The sequence below is a fragment of the Sapajus apella genome, unplaced genomic scaffold, assembly GCF_009761245.1.
Source record: "Sapajus apella isolate SASKATOON/1434 unplaced genomic scaffold, GSC_monkey_1.0 scaffold38, whole genome shotgun sequence".
NCBI classification, from domain to species: Eukaryota; Metazoa; Chordata; class Mammalia; order Primates; family Cebidae; genus Sapajus; species Sapajus apella.
The window spans coordinates 15853325-15867355 of record NW_022436978.1 but is presented as its reverse complement, the minus strand read 5'-3'; the positions used below and the strand labels follow the sequence as shown (position 1 = coordinate 15867355).

The window sequence follows — 14031 nt, the reverse complement described above, 5'->3', positions numbered from 1 at the left end:
CACATTTCACACGGTATAGGGGCTACTCTGGAACCCCATCAGTTCACCACCATCTGCCCCTGCTGTGCTATGGACTGTCATCCCAAAAGCCTAACTGGCTACCTCCAGCAGTCAAGCGTCAGCTCTTTATTCCTCAGATCACATGGATGTTTAGCAGTCATCTCTGGTAGGCTCCCCAAGTCTATGAACCTATGTAGGCTTATAAATGGAGCGGCACTTCTCTCATCGAACCTTTGCACACCACATTGGTGGGACTGCCAGGCCCAGCACACCCACCCCAGCCCGAGGCTGATCCTGCCCTTCTGACTTCCCAGAATACAGGCCTACCCCGTTTGCCGAACTTCGCTTTACTGCACCTGAAGATACCGCATTTTTACAAATTGAACATCTGTGACAACCTTGTATCAAACAAGTCTATTGGCATTTCTCCACCAATGTGCTCACTTTGTATCTCTGTCATATTTTGGTAATTCTTGCTATACTTTTCCTGATTAAGTGATATCCGTGATCTGTGATCAGTGATCTCTGATATCACTTTTGTAATTAGGCACCACAAACCATGCCCGTGTGGCAAACAATCTATAAAGGCTGTGTGTTCTGACTGCTTCACTGACCTGCCATTTCCCATCTCTTTCCCTTTCCTCCGGCCTTCCTATTCTCTAAGAAACAATATTGAAACAGGCCACTTAATAGCCTTGTAATGGCCTCTAAGGGTTCAAGTGAAAGGAAAGGTTACACATCTTTCGTTTTAAATCTAAAGCAAGAGATGATTAAGCATAGCAAGAAAAGCACGTTGATAGTTACAACAGGCTGAAAGCTGGGCCTTCTGTGCCGAACAGCCAAGTGAACACAAAGGAAAAGTTCTTGATGGAAATTAAAAGTGCTATTCCAGTGAACACATGAATAGTAAGAAAGTGAAACACTCTTATTGCTGACAGGGAGAAAGTCTGAGTGGTCTGGCTAGAAGATGAAACCAGGCACAAGATTCCCTTAAGCCAAAGCCTAGTCCAGAGGAAGGCCCTCATTCTCTTCAATTTTATAAAGGCTGAGAGAGGTGAGGAAGCTGCAGAAGAAAAACTGGAAGCTAGCAATGGTTGGTTCATGAGGCTTAAGGACAGAAGCTGTCTCTGCAATTTACAAGTGCAAGGTGAGGCAGCAGGAGGAGCTGCTGGGGAAGCCGCAGCAAGTTATCCAAAAGATCCAGCTAAGATCATTGATGAAGGTGGCCACAGCAAACAGCAGATTTTGAATGTTGGGCAAACAACCTTCTATAAGATGTCATCTAGGGCTTTCACAGCTAAAGAAGAAAAGTCAGCCGGGCGCGGTGGCTCACGCCTGTAATCCCAGCACTTTGGGAGGCCGAAGCGGGTGGATCACGAGGTCAAGAGATCGAGACCATCCTGGTCAACATGGTGAAACCCCGTCTCTACTAAAAATACAAAAAATTAGCTGGGCATGGTGGCACGTGCCTGTAATCCCAGCTACTCAGGAGGCTGAGGCAGGAGAATTGCCTGAACCCAGGAGGCGGAGGTTGCGGTGAGCCGAGATCGCGCCATTGCACTCCTGCCTGGGTAACAAGAGTGAAACTCCGTCTCAAAAAAAAAAAAAAGAAAAAAAGAAGAAGAAAAGTCAATGTCTGGCTTCAGAGCTTCAAAAGGAGGCTGACTCTTAGGGGCTAATGCAACTGGCAACTTTGTTGGTCAGTGCTCATTTACCATTCTAAAAATCCTAGGGCCCTTAAGAATGATGCTACATCTACTCAAACAAAGCCTGGGTGACACAGTGAGGCTCCATTAAAAAAAAAATCCATTTCAGAAGGCTAATGATTGTTCTGATGGATCTGGCCAAAGTCATGGTAAACTGAAAAGCTGGAAAGGATTCACCGTTCTCCATGGCATTAGGAACATTTGTGATTCATGGAAGTAAAAAATCCCAACACTAACAGGAGTTTGGAAGAAGTTGGTTCCAACCCTCACAGATGATACTGAGGGGTTCCAGACTGCAGGGGAGGAGGTAACTGCAGATGTGGTAAAAACAGCAAGAGGGCTAGAAGTGGAGCCTGAAGAGGTGATCGAACTGTACAATCTCATGACCAAGCTAACAGATGGGGGGAGTTGCTTCTTATGGATGAGCAAAGTGGTTTCTTGAGATAAAGATGCTGTGAACACTGTGAAGGACAAGGAAGGTTTTAGTATATTACAGAAACTTAGTTGATGCAGCAGCAACAGGGTTTCAGAGAACTGACTCCAGTTCTGGAAGCAGCTCTACGGGGGATACAGTGCTACATCAAACAGCACCCCAGCTACGGAAGAATATTTTGTGAAAATCGGTGTGGCAAACTTCATTGTCTTCAAGCGAAACTGCCACAGCCACCCTACCTTCAGCAACCATCCTCCTCCTCAGTCAGCAGCATCAACATGGAAGCCAAACTCTTCACTAGCCGAAAGATGATGCCTTGTCTAAGGCTCAGATGATAGTTGGCATTTAGCAATCAGGTATTTTTGATCAAGATACGTACACTGATTGCACTCTCAATGGACTACAGTGTAAATGTTACTCATAGGCAGTGCGACACTAAAACGTGTATGACTCATTTTATTGCCAAGTTCGCTTTCCCGAGGCGGTCTGGAACTTGACCCTGCAATGTCCCCGAGGTACGCCTGTACTTAAAAGCAAGCCTCCCGTGGGGGCAGAAGTACTTCTTCCCCGGAACTGTCGGGCACCTTGTCCTCCCCCTCCTCCACGTAGAAAGCAGCTTTGCCCAGCCAGGCCTGAAGTTCCGTAAGGACGGACTGGTCTTCCCTAGCTCGACACGCAGTCATCCAGCCCTCTAGCTCTGCAGTCCTCAGACTTCACTGTGCACAGCAATCACCTGGAGGCCTTGCTGAAAAGGTTGCTGGGCCTCAAACCCCCAGGATTTCTGATTCAAGGTGGACCCCAAGAATCTACATTCCTAACAGGTTCCCAGGCGGTAACTGATGCTACCGGTCTGGGCACCACAGTTGGCCCACTGATGTAGTTTGGCTTCTCCCAAAGACTTTCCTGGGCCAAACCAGCTTCCTCAGTGGAGCTGTGCAGATCATGGCCATCTCCGCCGCCCATCTCCCCAGGCCCCTCGGAGCTAGGACTCAGCTGGCACCTGGGAGGAGGCAATACTTAGTAAAACAAAACACCAAGACACCAGGATCTTGTTAGCTGGATATATTTCTTTTTTTTCTTTTTTTTTCTTTTTTTTTTTTTTTTTTTTTTTGTCACAGAACACTGTTTGCAGTAGAGGAAACTGGCATTGCAGTCTGGTGGTAAAATGGCTTGTTCACATAAACCAGTACATGTTCATCCTTTAGCGCAAAAAGCCCTAATGGCGCATACCCTATTAAAATTCAGGACATCTCCAATATTCTCTCTCTCTGTTTTTCTTTGTCATTTTTTTCTAAAATAAACATTTTCAAGGTTTGTCCAAAAGAAGGCCATCTAGGTTCTTGGCTAGCGGAAGACTTCAGAGCAGCTGTTGCACACTTGGCCTGTCACCTTCTCCAGGCTGGCAGTTGATTTCTTATTTTTTTTCCAACTCATTTTTATTAAAAAAATAAAAAAATGCTCCAACTATCAGTTTTACAAAATCTCTAAGGGAAACACAAGAGCAAGGTGCTGAGGTAAAAAACACCTGAGGTAGCTTTTTCTGTGTGTTTTTCTCGTTAAAAAAATCTGTAAATTTAACGCCCTGGGCCAACAACCTCGTGTAAATTTCTACTTTTCCTCCACATTTTTTTTTTTAAAGAAAGAAATCATTTTGCTAAATATTGATGGCTTATACACCAAAATGCAAAAAGACAAAATACATTCTTTCATTGCGGAATTTTTTTCTTTGTTTGGTTGATGGGTCGGTTTGATGGGTTCCCGTTTTCCTCTTCCAAAACGCTAAGACAAGTACCATTGACTCTTGTTCTTTTGAGTAACCAAGTGTAGTTGAGGCTGGTTTGTGTGTTTCGCTTTTGTTCCTTGTGTGTGATGTGATACTCAGAGCACTGCTTTGCCTGGGGGGGGAGGTGCATAGATACAGGATTGAGATGGAGGGATGAGGGAATTCAAAAGAATGGACAAGGATGAGAAGGGGCGGGGAGGGAAGGGAGAGATAAACAGAGAGAGACAGAGAATTACATAGCAGTATGCAAAAAACCAGTTTAAAACCTGTGAAGCAAAGAGAAATGGGTGTATGAGCTAGACAGGGATGAGGAGTGACAGAGTTTCCTCTTCAAGGAGACGGTATCCCTTCTGTTGACATACACAGGTGATCCAGAACTGCGGTGAGTGTCCTTCCGACCAGATTTCCCTCTGGGTGAATTTTGTGTAGCTGGCCTCGAAGATCCTCTCTACACCGTGAGACCTCCCAAAGAAAGACTTTATTCTTTAAAGTCTAGAAAAGCCTGCTTTCTCTTTAAAAAGGAAAAAAAAATTAATAATTGATTAAAAATTGGAGTTAGTTGAGTTATTTGATATATTATTTCTAAAATATATTACCGCGGCAGGCACCCCATGTAACCCACAAGCCACGTATCTTAACATCTTCCCCTTCTAATATGTACACACATGTACAGAGACGATTTGCCACAAAAAACGGTGTGCATTTTGCTTGGCTTTGAACATGTTCACCTATGTTAGTTCAACTAAAAGGGATAGCGTCGTGGGAGTGAAGGAGAGATCCGAGTGGATGGTGAAGTGGATGGCTGAACCTGCAGAAGCCCTGGGGGCAGGAGGCGGGGCCGGTGGTTCTGGCCAGCCTGGCTGACCTTCCCCACCCCTCCTCGGCCCCTGGGATGCTCGGGGCCTCTGCAGAGTCCTGGCCGCCTCCGCAGACTTCTCATTCCTCAGATGGTCTTTGGTTTGCTCCCGATCTGGCTGGCTGTGTTTGGTCTCATTCTGTCAGGTGTTGGAAGGGCTACATTCATCCGTTGTTTTGCTGGTGCCTGTGGGAGCCTCACTTGCTGCGCTGTGAGGCGACTCCCTGAGGGTATTTCTGCTCCTGCTGCTTCACCTGTTGTACAATTTCCCTGATCTTGCGCTGTGCAGTCTGCAGCAAGGGAGAGAAGGGAGGAGAGGACAGGGAAAAAAGGAACCCAGTTCTGAGGACAAACAGCAGGGGAGGCGCTGGGGCTTGGGGAAGAAGCGTGGTATGCTCAGCCAAGCATCAGCTACCTCCGCCCTTATTCTGCCTGGAAGTAAGTGGCAGAGGTCCCCCCACACTCCCTCCCCAAGGCCCAGGGTAAGGGGATGGAACTCTGGCAGCTTCCAGTTCACTGCTGCACAGACAGGCCAGGAAACAGAAGCAGGGAGCCAGCCACAGGGGGCTGTGCGAGTCAGATGCTACACCTGGGCTCCCCTGCTGCTCCTGCCCTGCCCCCGTTCTAGAGCGGCTCAGAGGGCAGCAGTGTGACGGGCAGGGGAGGGAGGGAGGAACTGAGCCCAGACACTCTACCCTCAACAGCTGGAGCACACACATGAACCTGTCTCCTCACCCAGCCCAGCACTGTCCCTGTGGGAGCTCCCTGCAAATTCAACTCCTGTAGGAAGTGGACATGTTTCCAGAACATGAGGAGCTGAGCTGGGAGACAGCAGAGAGGGGCGTGGCCAGGACTCTGACTGCACAAGACCCAAGTGAGAATTTTGAAGGGCACTGGGTGTGTGTGTGGGGATGGTGGGTTGGGGGTTGGGGGGTCTAGAGTGTGACAGGTGCCCTTCCCTGGACGATCAGTTCTCTGGGCACAGGCACAGGCATTGGAAGGGCAGGCTGACAGCTTAGACAAACTTCGGCGTCTGCTTATGCCAAGTATACTGTTTGTCTTCACTGGCTTAGAACAAAGACCAGGAATGCCCTCTCCCAAAACTCAATTTACAAAAGCATCAAAGAGAAAGAGACCAAATGACGCTGAGGCGCTGGCCTTTCCCAGCAAAAGAGAAGCAGCTGTGTGGAGGTGCGGTGTCTTTTTTTTTGAAACGGAGTTTAACTCATGTTACCCAGGCTGGAGTGCAATGGCGCGATCTCGGCTCACCGCAACCTCCGCCTCCCGGGTTCAGGCAATTCTCCTGCCTCAGCCTCCTGAGTAGCTGGGATTACAGGCACGCACCACCATGCCCAGCTAATTTTTTGTATTTTTAGTAGAGACGGGGTTTCTCCACGTTGACCAGGATGGTCTCGATCTCTTGACCTCATGATCCACCCGCCTTGGCCTCCCAAAGTGCTGGGATTACAGGCTTGAGCCACCGCGCCCGGCCGAGGTGCGGTGTTTTGATAGGGTGGGTTGTGGTGAGACAGGAGGAGGAGGAAGAGGAGAGAGAAATGAGAAACAAGGCTCTTGCCATGAGCATGTAACCTTTCACAGTGAGTGCTCAGGCTCTGGGGATGGAATCCAGAGGGTGGGCTTGCCTGGCTTCCAGCGGGGAGGCTGAGGATGCCGAGACCATGCCCTTAAGCGTTGCAGTGAGCTTGGAACTGGCTTGGAACCTGCTTGGCTTTGCTTAAGGGCTTAACTCTGCTCTTCCTCAAGCACCTAGCACACCTCAGGGATGACAGTGGAGAGAAGAGTGAACAATGTCCCCTGCTCTGGGGGCCGTCCCTGAAGAGCCAGGAAGAACCAGGGAGAGGTTCCATGTTGTGGGGGATTGGCGCTCAGGGTCTGTGGCCACCTGGCAGGCCACCAGTAGCTTAGCAGAGAACTGAAGAGAGACTTGCAGGAGAGATGGGGCCCTCAGCACAGTACCTGGCTAGCAAAGAAGTGCCCGATAATTCTGACGATCACTTCCTCGTTTTCATCTGGCGTTTGGTCACGAGGCACGATGACTTCTGCACTGGTTAAGTTCTGCAATTCATTCACCTGTGAAGGGAGAAAAGGCCATGGGGTGGAGAGGTTCTCTCCGCATCAGTGAGGTGGGCTCAGGAGGGAGTGGAAGGGGTGGAGTGGGGGAAGGAGGAGGCTGGGCTCTGCTCTCCTTTCCTTTTATCTAGGACACTCCTGGGGGCTTCCCTGCCCCTGGGAACATGGGGCCATGTTGGTTGGGCCCTGAGAGGCTCAATGACAGGGAGAGGGAGTCCAGCCATGGACCCCTGGGGCTACTTCTGAGGCTGAATTCTCTTTTATTTTTTGAGACGGAGTCTTGCTCTGTCGCCCAGGCTGGAGTGCAGTGGCACCATCTCCACTCACTGCAACCTCCTCCTCCCGGGTTCAAGCAATTCTCCCGCCTCAGCCTCCTAAGTAGCTGGTACTACAGTCACCTGGCACCACGCCTGGCTAACTTTTGTATTTTTAGTAGAGATGGAGTTTCACCAATATTGGCCAGACTGGTCTCAAACTCCTGACCTTGTGATCTGCCCACTTCAGCCTCCCGAAGTGCTGGGATTACAAGCGTGAGCCATCGCGCCCAGCTGAATTCTCTTCTTCTGGAGTTCCCATCAATGCGGCCTGCACATGCTCACAGAGACCCAGGCTTTCCAATAACCCCCCACTCCTCACCCCAGCCCATAAGATTATTCCTCCTGGACATGCTCTCCTGGGTGCTGACCACGAGACCAAACCTCCTCTCCGTTAACTTTCCCTGCAAATCTGCCCTGCTGTTCCCTCCTCGTTTTCACTCCTGCCACCAAGTCTTGCTCATGCTGTTCCTGCCCTTGGATTGCTGTCCTCGCTCCCTGCCACTGGATCCCATTCCAGGCCACCCCCATGAAGCCTCCAGTCCATGCTAAGCTCCTCATGTCTCCAGCCCCGGCCTGCACTGTTTCTGCTCCCTGCTGCCTCACTGCACCTGCTTCCCAACAGGAACACACACTTCCCGCAGGCTCAGACCCCATCTTCTGGCCTCTGGTATGAGGCCCAGCTCAGAGGCAGGTTCAGCATGTGCTTTAGGAGAAGAGAATTCAGTGACTGGCTCTGACATAGCCAAACGGGACACCCGGGGCTCGGGCTTCCACTCCCTGCTGATCCATCTGCTTTCTTTGCTGCCTACATCCCCGCTCTGCCTAAAGCGCAGGGTGCGCCCTGGGAGCCTGACTGCATTCCGCAGACAGGGAATCATCTGATTCCACACCATTTTATTCTTTGGTATAAAGCTGACTCATTATAGCTAGAACTTGGTTTTGAATTCTGTTTAAGGGTTTCTATATAAAGAGCTTTACAGCTGGGCATGGTGGCTCATGCCTGTAATTCCAGCACTTTGGGAGGCCAACGAGGATCACCTGAGGTCGGGAGCTCGAGATCATCCTGAAAAACATGGTAAAACGCTGTCTCTACTAAAAATACAAAAAATTAGCCAAGCGTGGTGGTGGGTGCCTGTGGTCCCAGCTACTTGGGAGGCTGAGGCAGGAGAATCACTTGAACCCCAGAGGTGGAGGCTGCAGTGAGCAGAGATCATGCCATTGCACTCCAGCCTGGGTGACAAGAGCGAAACTCTGTCTTAAAAAAAAAAAAAAAAAAAAAAAAACACTTTACAAAAACAGCAAATCATACACACACACACGCGCACACACTCAGCACTGGAGAGAGCCCACAGGTTCCTGCCACCCAACACTGCCACCCTGCGAGCAACCTGTGCTAGGTTCCGCTGAACTGCTCAGAGCTCATCTGCCCACCCAGGCCAGTAAGTCACGTTCCAGAACACACCTGGGTCTTCAGACCGGCTGCTCGTTCCGACAGGCCTCAGAGTTAATGCCCTGGCACCTGTCAAACTCCACTGCGTTTGTTACTGCCACCTTCCAGTAGAAAATGTAGGTGATCTTTCTTTAAAAAAAAAGATGTCCCTCTTGCTCACCATCCCACTGCTAAACTAGCTCCCCTATAGCCACGTTTGGGAAACAGCCAGAAGATGGAGCCTGCAGGAGGGAGAGTCAGGGACTGGAGGCATCTGTCAGGAGGGCCGGGCGTCGGGAGAGAGCGCAGGGCGTGGGCCTGAGTGAAATTCAGGAAAGGCAGTGGTCTGCCAAGTGGGGTAGCTGCCAAGTGGGTAGCACATCTCTCTGTGGGACTCCTTTTTTTTTTTTTTTTTTTTTTTTTTTTGGGACGGCGGCTTTCTGTGTTACCCCGGGCGCAGTGGTGCAGTGGCACCATCTCAGCTCACTGCAACCTCCACCTCCCAGGTTCAAGCAATTCTCCTGCCTCAGCCTCCTGAGTAGCTGGGATTACAGGCGCCTGCCACCATGCCCGGCTGATTTTTTTTAAGTAGAGATTGGGTTTCACCATATTGGCCAGGTCTCAAACTGCTGACCTTGTGATCTGCCCACCTTGGCCTCCCCAAAGTGCTGGAATTACAGGCATGAGCCGCTGTACCTGGCCCCCATTTTTCCTATTTTTTTTTTAACAGACAGGGTTTCTCCATGTTGGTCAGGCTGGTCTCGAACTCCTGACCTCGGGTGTTTCACCCACCTCGGCCTCCCAAAGTGCTGGAATTATAGGCATCAGCCACTGTGCCCAGCCTTCATTTTTCCTATTTTAATGGCTGCTCTGTGTGGGTCTAAAGGGCAGTGGAGACCTTCATTTACCATGGAGCCAAGATGGGTATTACTGGGCACAGGAACGCGGTGCTTTTGGTGCTGGGCTTCTAGCACTCTGGATGGGGGCCCTAAGTTCTACAGTGAAGCTGATGACATTTTTGTCCTTGGGATCCTCATGCCTCAAAGGGCTCAGATGCCAGGAGAGCCTTAGTTTGTCTGCCAAAGACCCTGACTGTTCATCGGGAGAGAAGGCACCAAGGGGAGTCTGAGGAATTCAGGCAAGGCCCGGGCGGGGAATCTGACCCAGGTGATGAAGCGAGCCGGAAGCACACTTACGGTCTTGCCACCTTTGCCAATCACCCGGCCAGCTGTGGAAGAGGGCACTCTGATATGGGCCTCCAGCTTCACTTCTTCCTTGGGGTTAAAGAAGTTTTCTTCTTTCAGTTTCCCAAAGATCCGACCCTGGGCCTGAGAGAGCAAGACATGACTAATGACTCTCGGCCAGTCAGCAGCCAGCCACTTCATCCGTGCTGCTAAGGGCATTGGAGAGTCCAGACAATGGGTCACCCCCACTCCCATGCTCCCCGGGACACACAGGAAGCTGTGCGCCCCAGCCTCAGCTCTCTCACAGCCCTGGGAGGCGCTACTCCTGCCACATCCAATGGCTGCACTTGGAAAACTGTGATGGGCATTCATGTTTTGGTGGTTTTCACAGGACTGCCTCCTCTAGGAAGCTTTTTGTGTGTCAGGGTTAACCGGATGGGTGAGGGATGGAACGCTATGTCTTATTTCCACATCATCACCTATAAATGTTTGCCTGACTGAATTTTTTCAGGGGATTCTTCACTCCCATCATCATAGGGTCACACCGCTGGTTATTGAAGGATGGAGGCAATAGAGGTGGTAATGGGATTTGAGGAGCCTGATGTTGCTTTTTTTTAAATTAGAACAATTTTTTTATGGAGAACAGGGTCCTGCTCTGTGCCTAGCCTGGAGTGCAGTAGCACAATCACAGCTCATGTTTTCTTTTTTTTTTTTTTTCCTTGCTCTGTCACCTAGGCTGGAGTGCAATGGCACGGTCTCGGCTGACTGCAACCTCTGCCTCCCAGGTTCAAGCGATTCTCCTGCCTCAACCTCCTGAATAGCTGGGACTACAGGCACCCACCACAATGCCTGGCTAATTTTTATATTTTTTAGTTGAGACAAGGTTTCACCATGTTGGCTAGGCTGGTCTTGAACTCCTGACCTCATGATCTGCCTGATTTGGCCTCCCAAACTGCTGGGATTACAGGCGTGAGCCACCTCGCCCAGACTTCTTTTTTTTAGAAATGAGGCCTCACTATGTTGCTCAGGTTGGTCTTGAACTCCTGGCCCCAAGTGATCATCCCACCTTGGCCTCCCTAAATGCTGGGATTACAGGTGTGAGCCACTACATTCAGCATGATCTTTTTGATGTCTAACTCCAAAGCCAGAGGAGCGAAGAATACTGTTCTTTTTTTTTTTTTTAAGTGAAAAAGAACCACAGCTTTTAATGTTTTTTTTTTTTTTTTTTCCTTAAAATACTGAGATATAATTTACATAATCTGAAAGTCAGGATTTTAAAGTATACACTTCAGGCCAGGCACGGTGGCTCACAACTCTAATCCTAGCACTTTGGGAGGCCGAGGTGGGCAGATCGCTTGAGGCCAGGAGTTCAAGACCAGCCTGGTCACTGTGGTGAAACCCTATCTCTACTAAAAATACAAAAATTAGCCAGGCATGGTGGCATGTGCCTGTAATTCCAGCTACCTGGGAGGCCGAGGTACGACAATCACTTGAACCTGGGAGATGGTGGTTGCAGTGAGCCGAGATTGCACCACTGCACTCCAGCCTGGGCGATAGGGGGAGACTCCGTCTCAAAAAAAAATAATAAAGTATACACTTTTGTGGTCAGTATGTTGTATAATCATCATCATCATCTATTCAGACATTTTTATACCACTTCCCCACATAAAAACCTCATACCTATCACCAGTTAGTTCCAACTCCTCCTATTCTCTGGCAACTACCAATCTACTTTGTCTTTTTTTTTTTTTTTTTTTTTGACAGTTTCGCTCTTATTGCCCAGACTGGGCTCACTGCAACCTCCGTCTCCCAGGTTCAAGCCATTCTCCTGCCTCAGCCTCCTAAGTAGCTGGGATTACAGGCATGTGCCACCACGCCCAGTTAATTTTTCATATTTTTAGCAGAGATGGGTTTCTCCATGTTGGTCAGGCTGGTCTTGAACTCCTGGCCTCATGTGATCCACCCGTCTCAGCCTCCCAAAGTGCTGGGGTTACAGGCGTGAGCCGCCGCACCCTGCCCACTTTCTGTCTCTATGGACTGGCCTATTTTGGACATTTCATATAAATAAAATCGTTTCATATATGGCTTTTATTTATTTTGAGACAGTCTTGCCCTGTCACTGAGGCTACAGTGCAGTGGCGTGATCACAGCTCATTGCAGCCTTGACCTTCAAGGCTTCTTGTGATCTTCAAGTGATCCTCCTGCCTCAGCCTCCCAAGCAGCTGGGACTACAGGTGCATGCTACCACACCCAGCTACTTTTAGCAATTGTTTTGGTAGAGATGGGGGTCTTGCTGTGTTGCCCAGGCTGGCCTCAAACTCCTGGGCTCAAGCAGCCCTCCTGCCTTGGCCAAGTGTTGGGATTACAGGCACGAGCCTCCACACCTGGCCTACAAGGGGCTTTTGGCATCTGACTTTTTACTTAGCATGATGTTCACATGTCTCACCATGCGTCAGCACTTCATTCCTTTCTGTGGCTGAGTACTATTCTGTTAAATGGATATTCCACATGGTGTCCAGTATCGAGTTGAAGGGTTACTGTTTTTTATTTTTCCTTGTGGTTAGAGATGAGGTCTTGCTATGTTGCCCAGGCTGTTTTCAAAATCCTGGGCTCAAGGGATCCTCCTGCCTCTGCCTCCTGAGCAGCCAGAACTACAGGAGCATTGCCACTGCCGACTGCACCTGGCTTACGCTGCTGCTTTTGAGTTGGTTCCACATGGGTGATTTTCCTCTTTTCAGCTTAACTTTATTTTCCTTTCTTTTTTTTTGAGATGGAGTTTCATTCTGTTGCCCAGGCTGGAGGGCAGTGGCACGATCTCGGATCATTGCAACTTCTGCCTCCCAGGTTCAAGCAATCCTCCTGCCTTGGCCCCCCTAGTAGTTGGGATTACAGGCATGTGCCACCACACCTAGCTAATTTTTGTAATTTTAGTAGAGATGGGGTTTCGCCATGCTGGCCAAGCTGGTCTCAAACTCCTGACCTCAAGGTGATCCACCCACCTCAGCCTCTCAAAGTGCTGGGATTACAGACGTAATAAATATTTCTAATAATAAGGACTGTACTTTTCTAAATAAATATGTTTATAACTTTCAGAAAGCTCAAGCTATTCTTTATCTAGGGGAGAAAAGAAGGCAAAAACAAAGCAAAGCAAAACACACCTCACTGAAGAACTTCCAACAAACCATGTTGTTTGCCCTCACACCTGTGTTAGTACTCCGTAGCCTAAGGGTAGAAATGACTAAATGAGTCGGAGACACCCATCTTCAAAACCAGAGCTAAGGGGTCAGAAATGCCAGAGGAGGTACTGCTCTCGAACTAGGAGCCAACAGACTTTTCCATGGGAGGTAGGGGAAAGGGCTTCCCAGCAGAGGGTGAACATGTAGATGGAGCAGGGTGGATGGAGGTGGGGACGACTGGGTGAGCCTGTGCCCGGTGAGCAGCGGCAGGAAGGGAAACAGAGGCAGGGTTTCCAAAGAAGAGCCTTGAGTGTGCCTCTGAGGCGGCTGCTCAGTGCCCAGAACCTGCAGGGCTGAGGTGGCCCTTGGCACTAACCTTGAACTGGGCTTCTGGCGGCCCAGTGATGATGACCATCCTTTCGCTGACGTCTGGGCCTTCTGCAGGGGCGATCTGTGGTTCATGGGAGAGGAAAATGCTGACACTCGGCTACATTCCCCAGCGCCTCTTTCTCTTCTATGTGGATGGCAAGCACAGCGGCAGGAGATTCCGGTCTTGCTTCTGCCATTACACCTGGCTCTGCCTGACGCCAGGCGGTCTCCACCCTGGTCTTAGGAAGTCACAGCTGTAATGCTCAGTATCAAATTTGGGTCTTTGGCCAGCACGATGGCTCATGCCTGTAATCCCAGCACTTTGAGAGGCTGAGACAGACAGATCATGAGGTCAGAAGTTTGAGACCAGTCTGACCAACATAGTAAAACCCCGTCTCTACTAAAAATACAAAGCATTAGCTGGGCGTGGTGGTACACACCTATAATCCCAGCTACTCAGGAGGCTGAGGCAAGAGAACTGTGTGAACCTGGGAGGCGGAGACAGTGCAAGACTCCATCTCAAAAAAAAAAAAAAAAAAAAAGGGGGGGTCTTTGGCCATCCAGGAGAGTCAGACACAGGCCAGCAGTGACTGCCTGTCCCTGCCCCAAGCACTAACAGTGCCTCCTCTCACTGAGCCAAGTTTTAGGAAACAGCCAGGAAGTCAAATGCTCTTGGAAGAGAGACGT

At 49.7% G+C, this 14031-nt stretch overlaps 1 protein-coding gene across 7 annotated transcripts in view; it reads right to left on the bottom strand.

The window, feature by feature from the left end:
• Window positions 1-3225: 3225 nt before the first annotated feature.
• IGF2BP2 (insulin like growth factor 2 mRNA binding protein 2) overlaps window positions 3226-14031 on the bottom strand; it is a 176343-nt gene continuing 165537 nt past the window's right edge. For 4 of the 7 annotated variants that reach the window (XM_032298361.1, XM_032298354.1, XM_032298357.1 and 1 more), the window contains 4 exons: window positions 13352-13426; window positions 9812-9943; window positions 6756-6869; window positions 3226-5068 (listed from right to left, as the gene is read on the bottom strand). In XM_032298361.1, the coding sequence (XP_032154252.1) occupies window positions 4976-5068; window positions 6756-6869; window positions 9812-9943; window positions 13352-13426 (414 nt within the window). In that variant the 3' untranslated portion in view covers window positions 3226-4975. The remainder of the gene's footprint in view (window positions 5069-6755; window positions 6870-9811; window positions 9944-13351; window positions 13427-14031) is intronic. The other 3 variants (XM_032298358.1, XM_032298355.1, XM_032298359.1) reach the window with 3 other exon arrangements.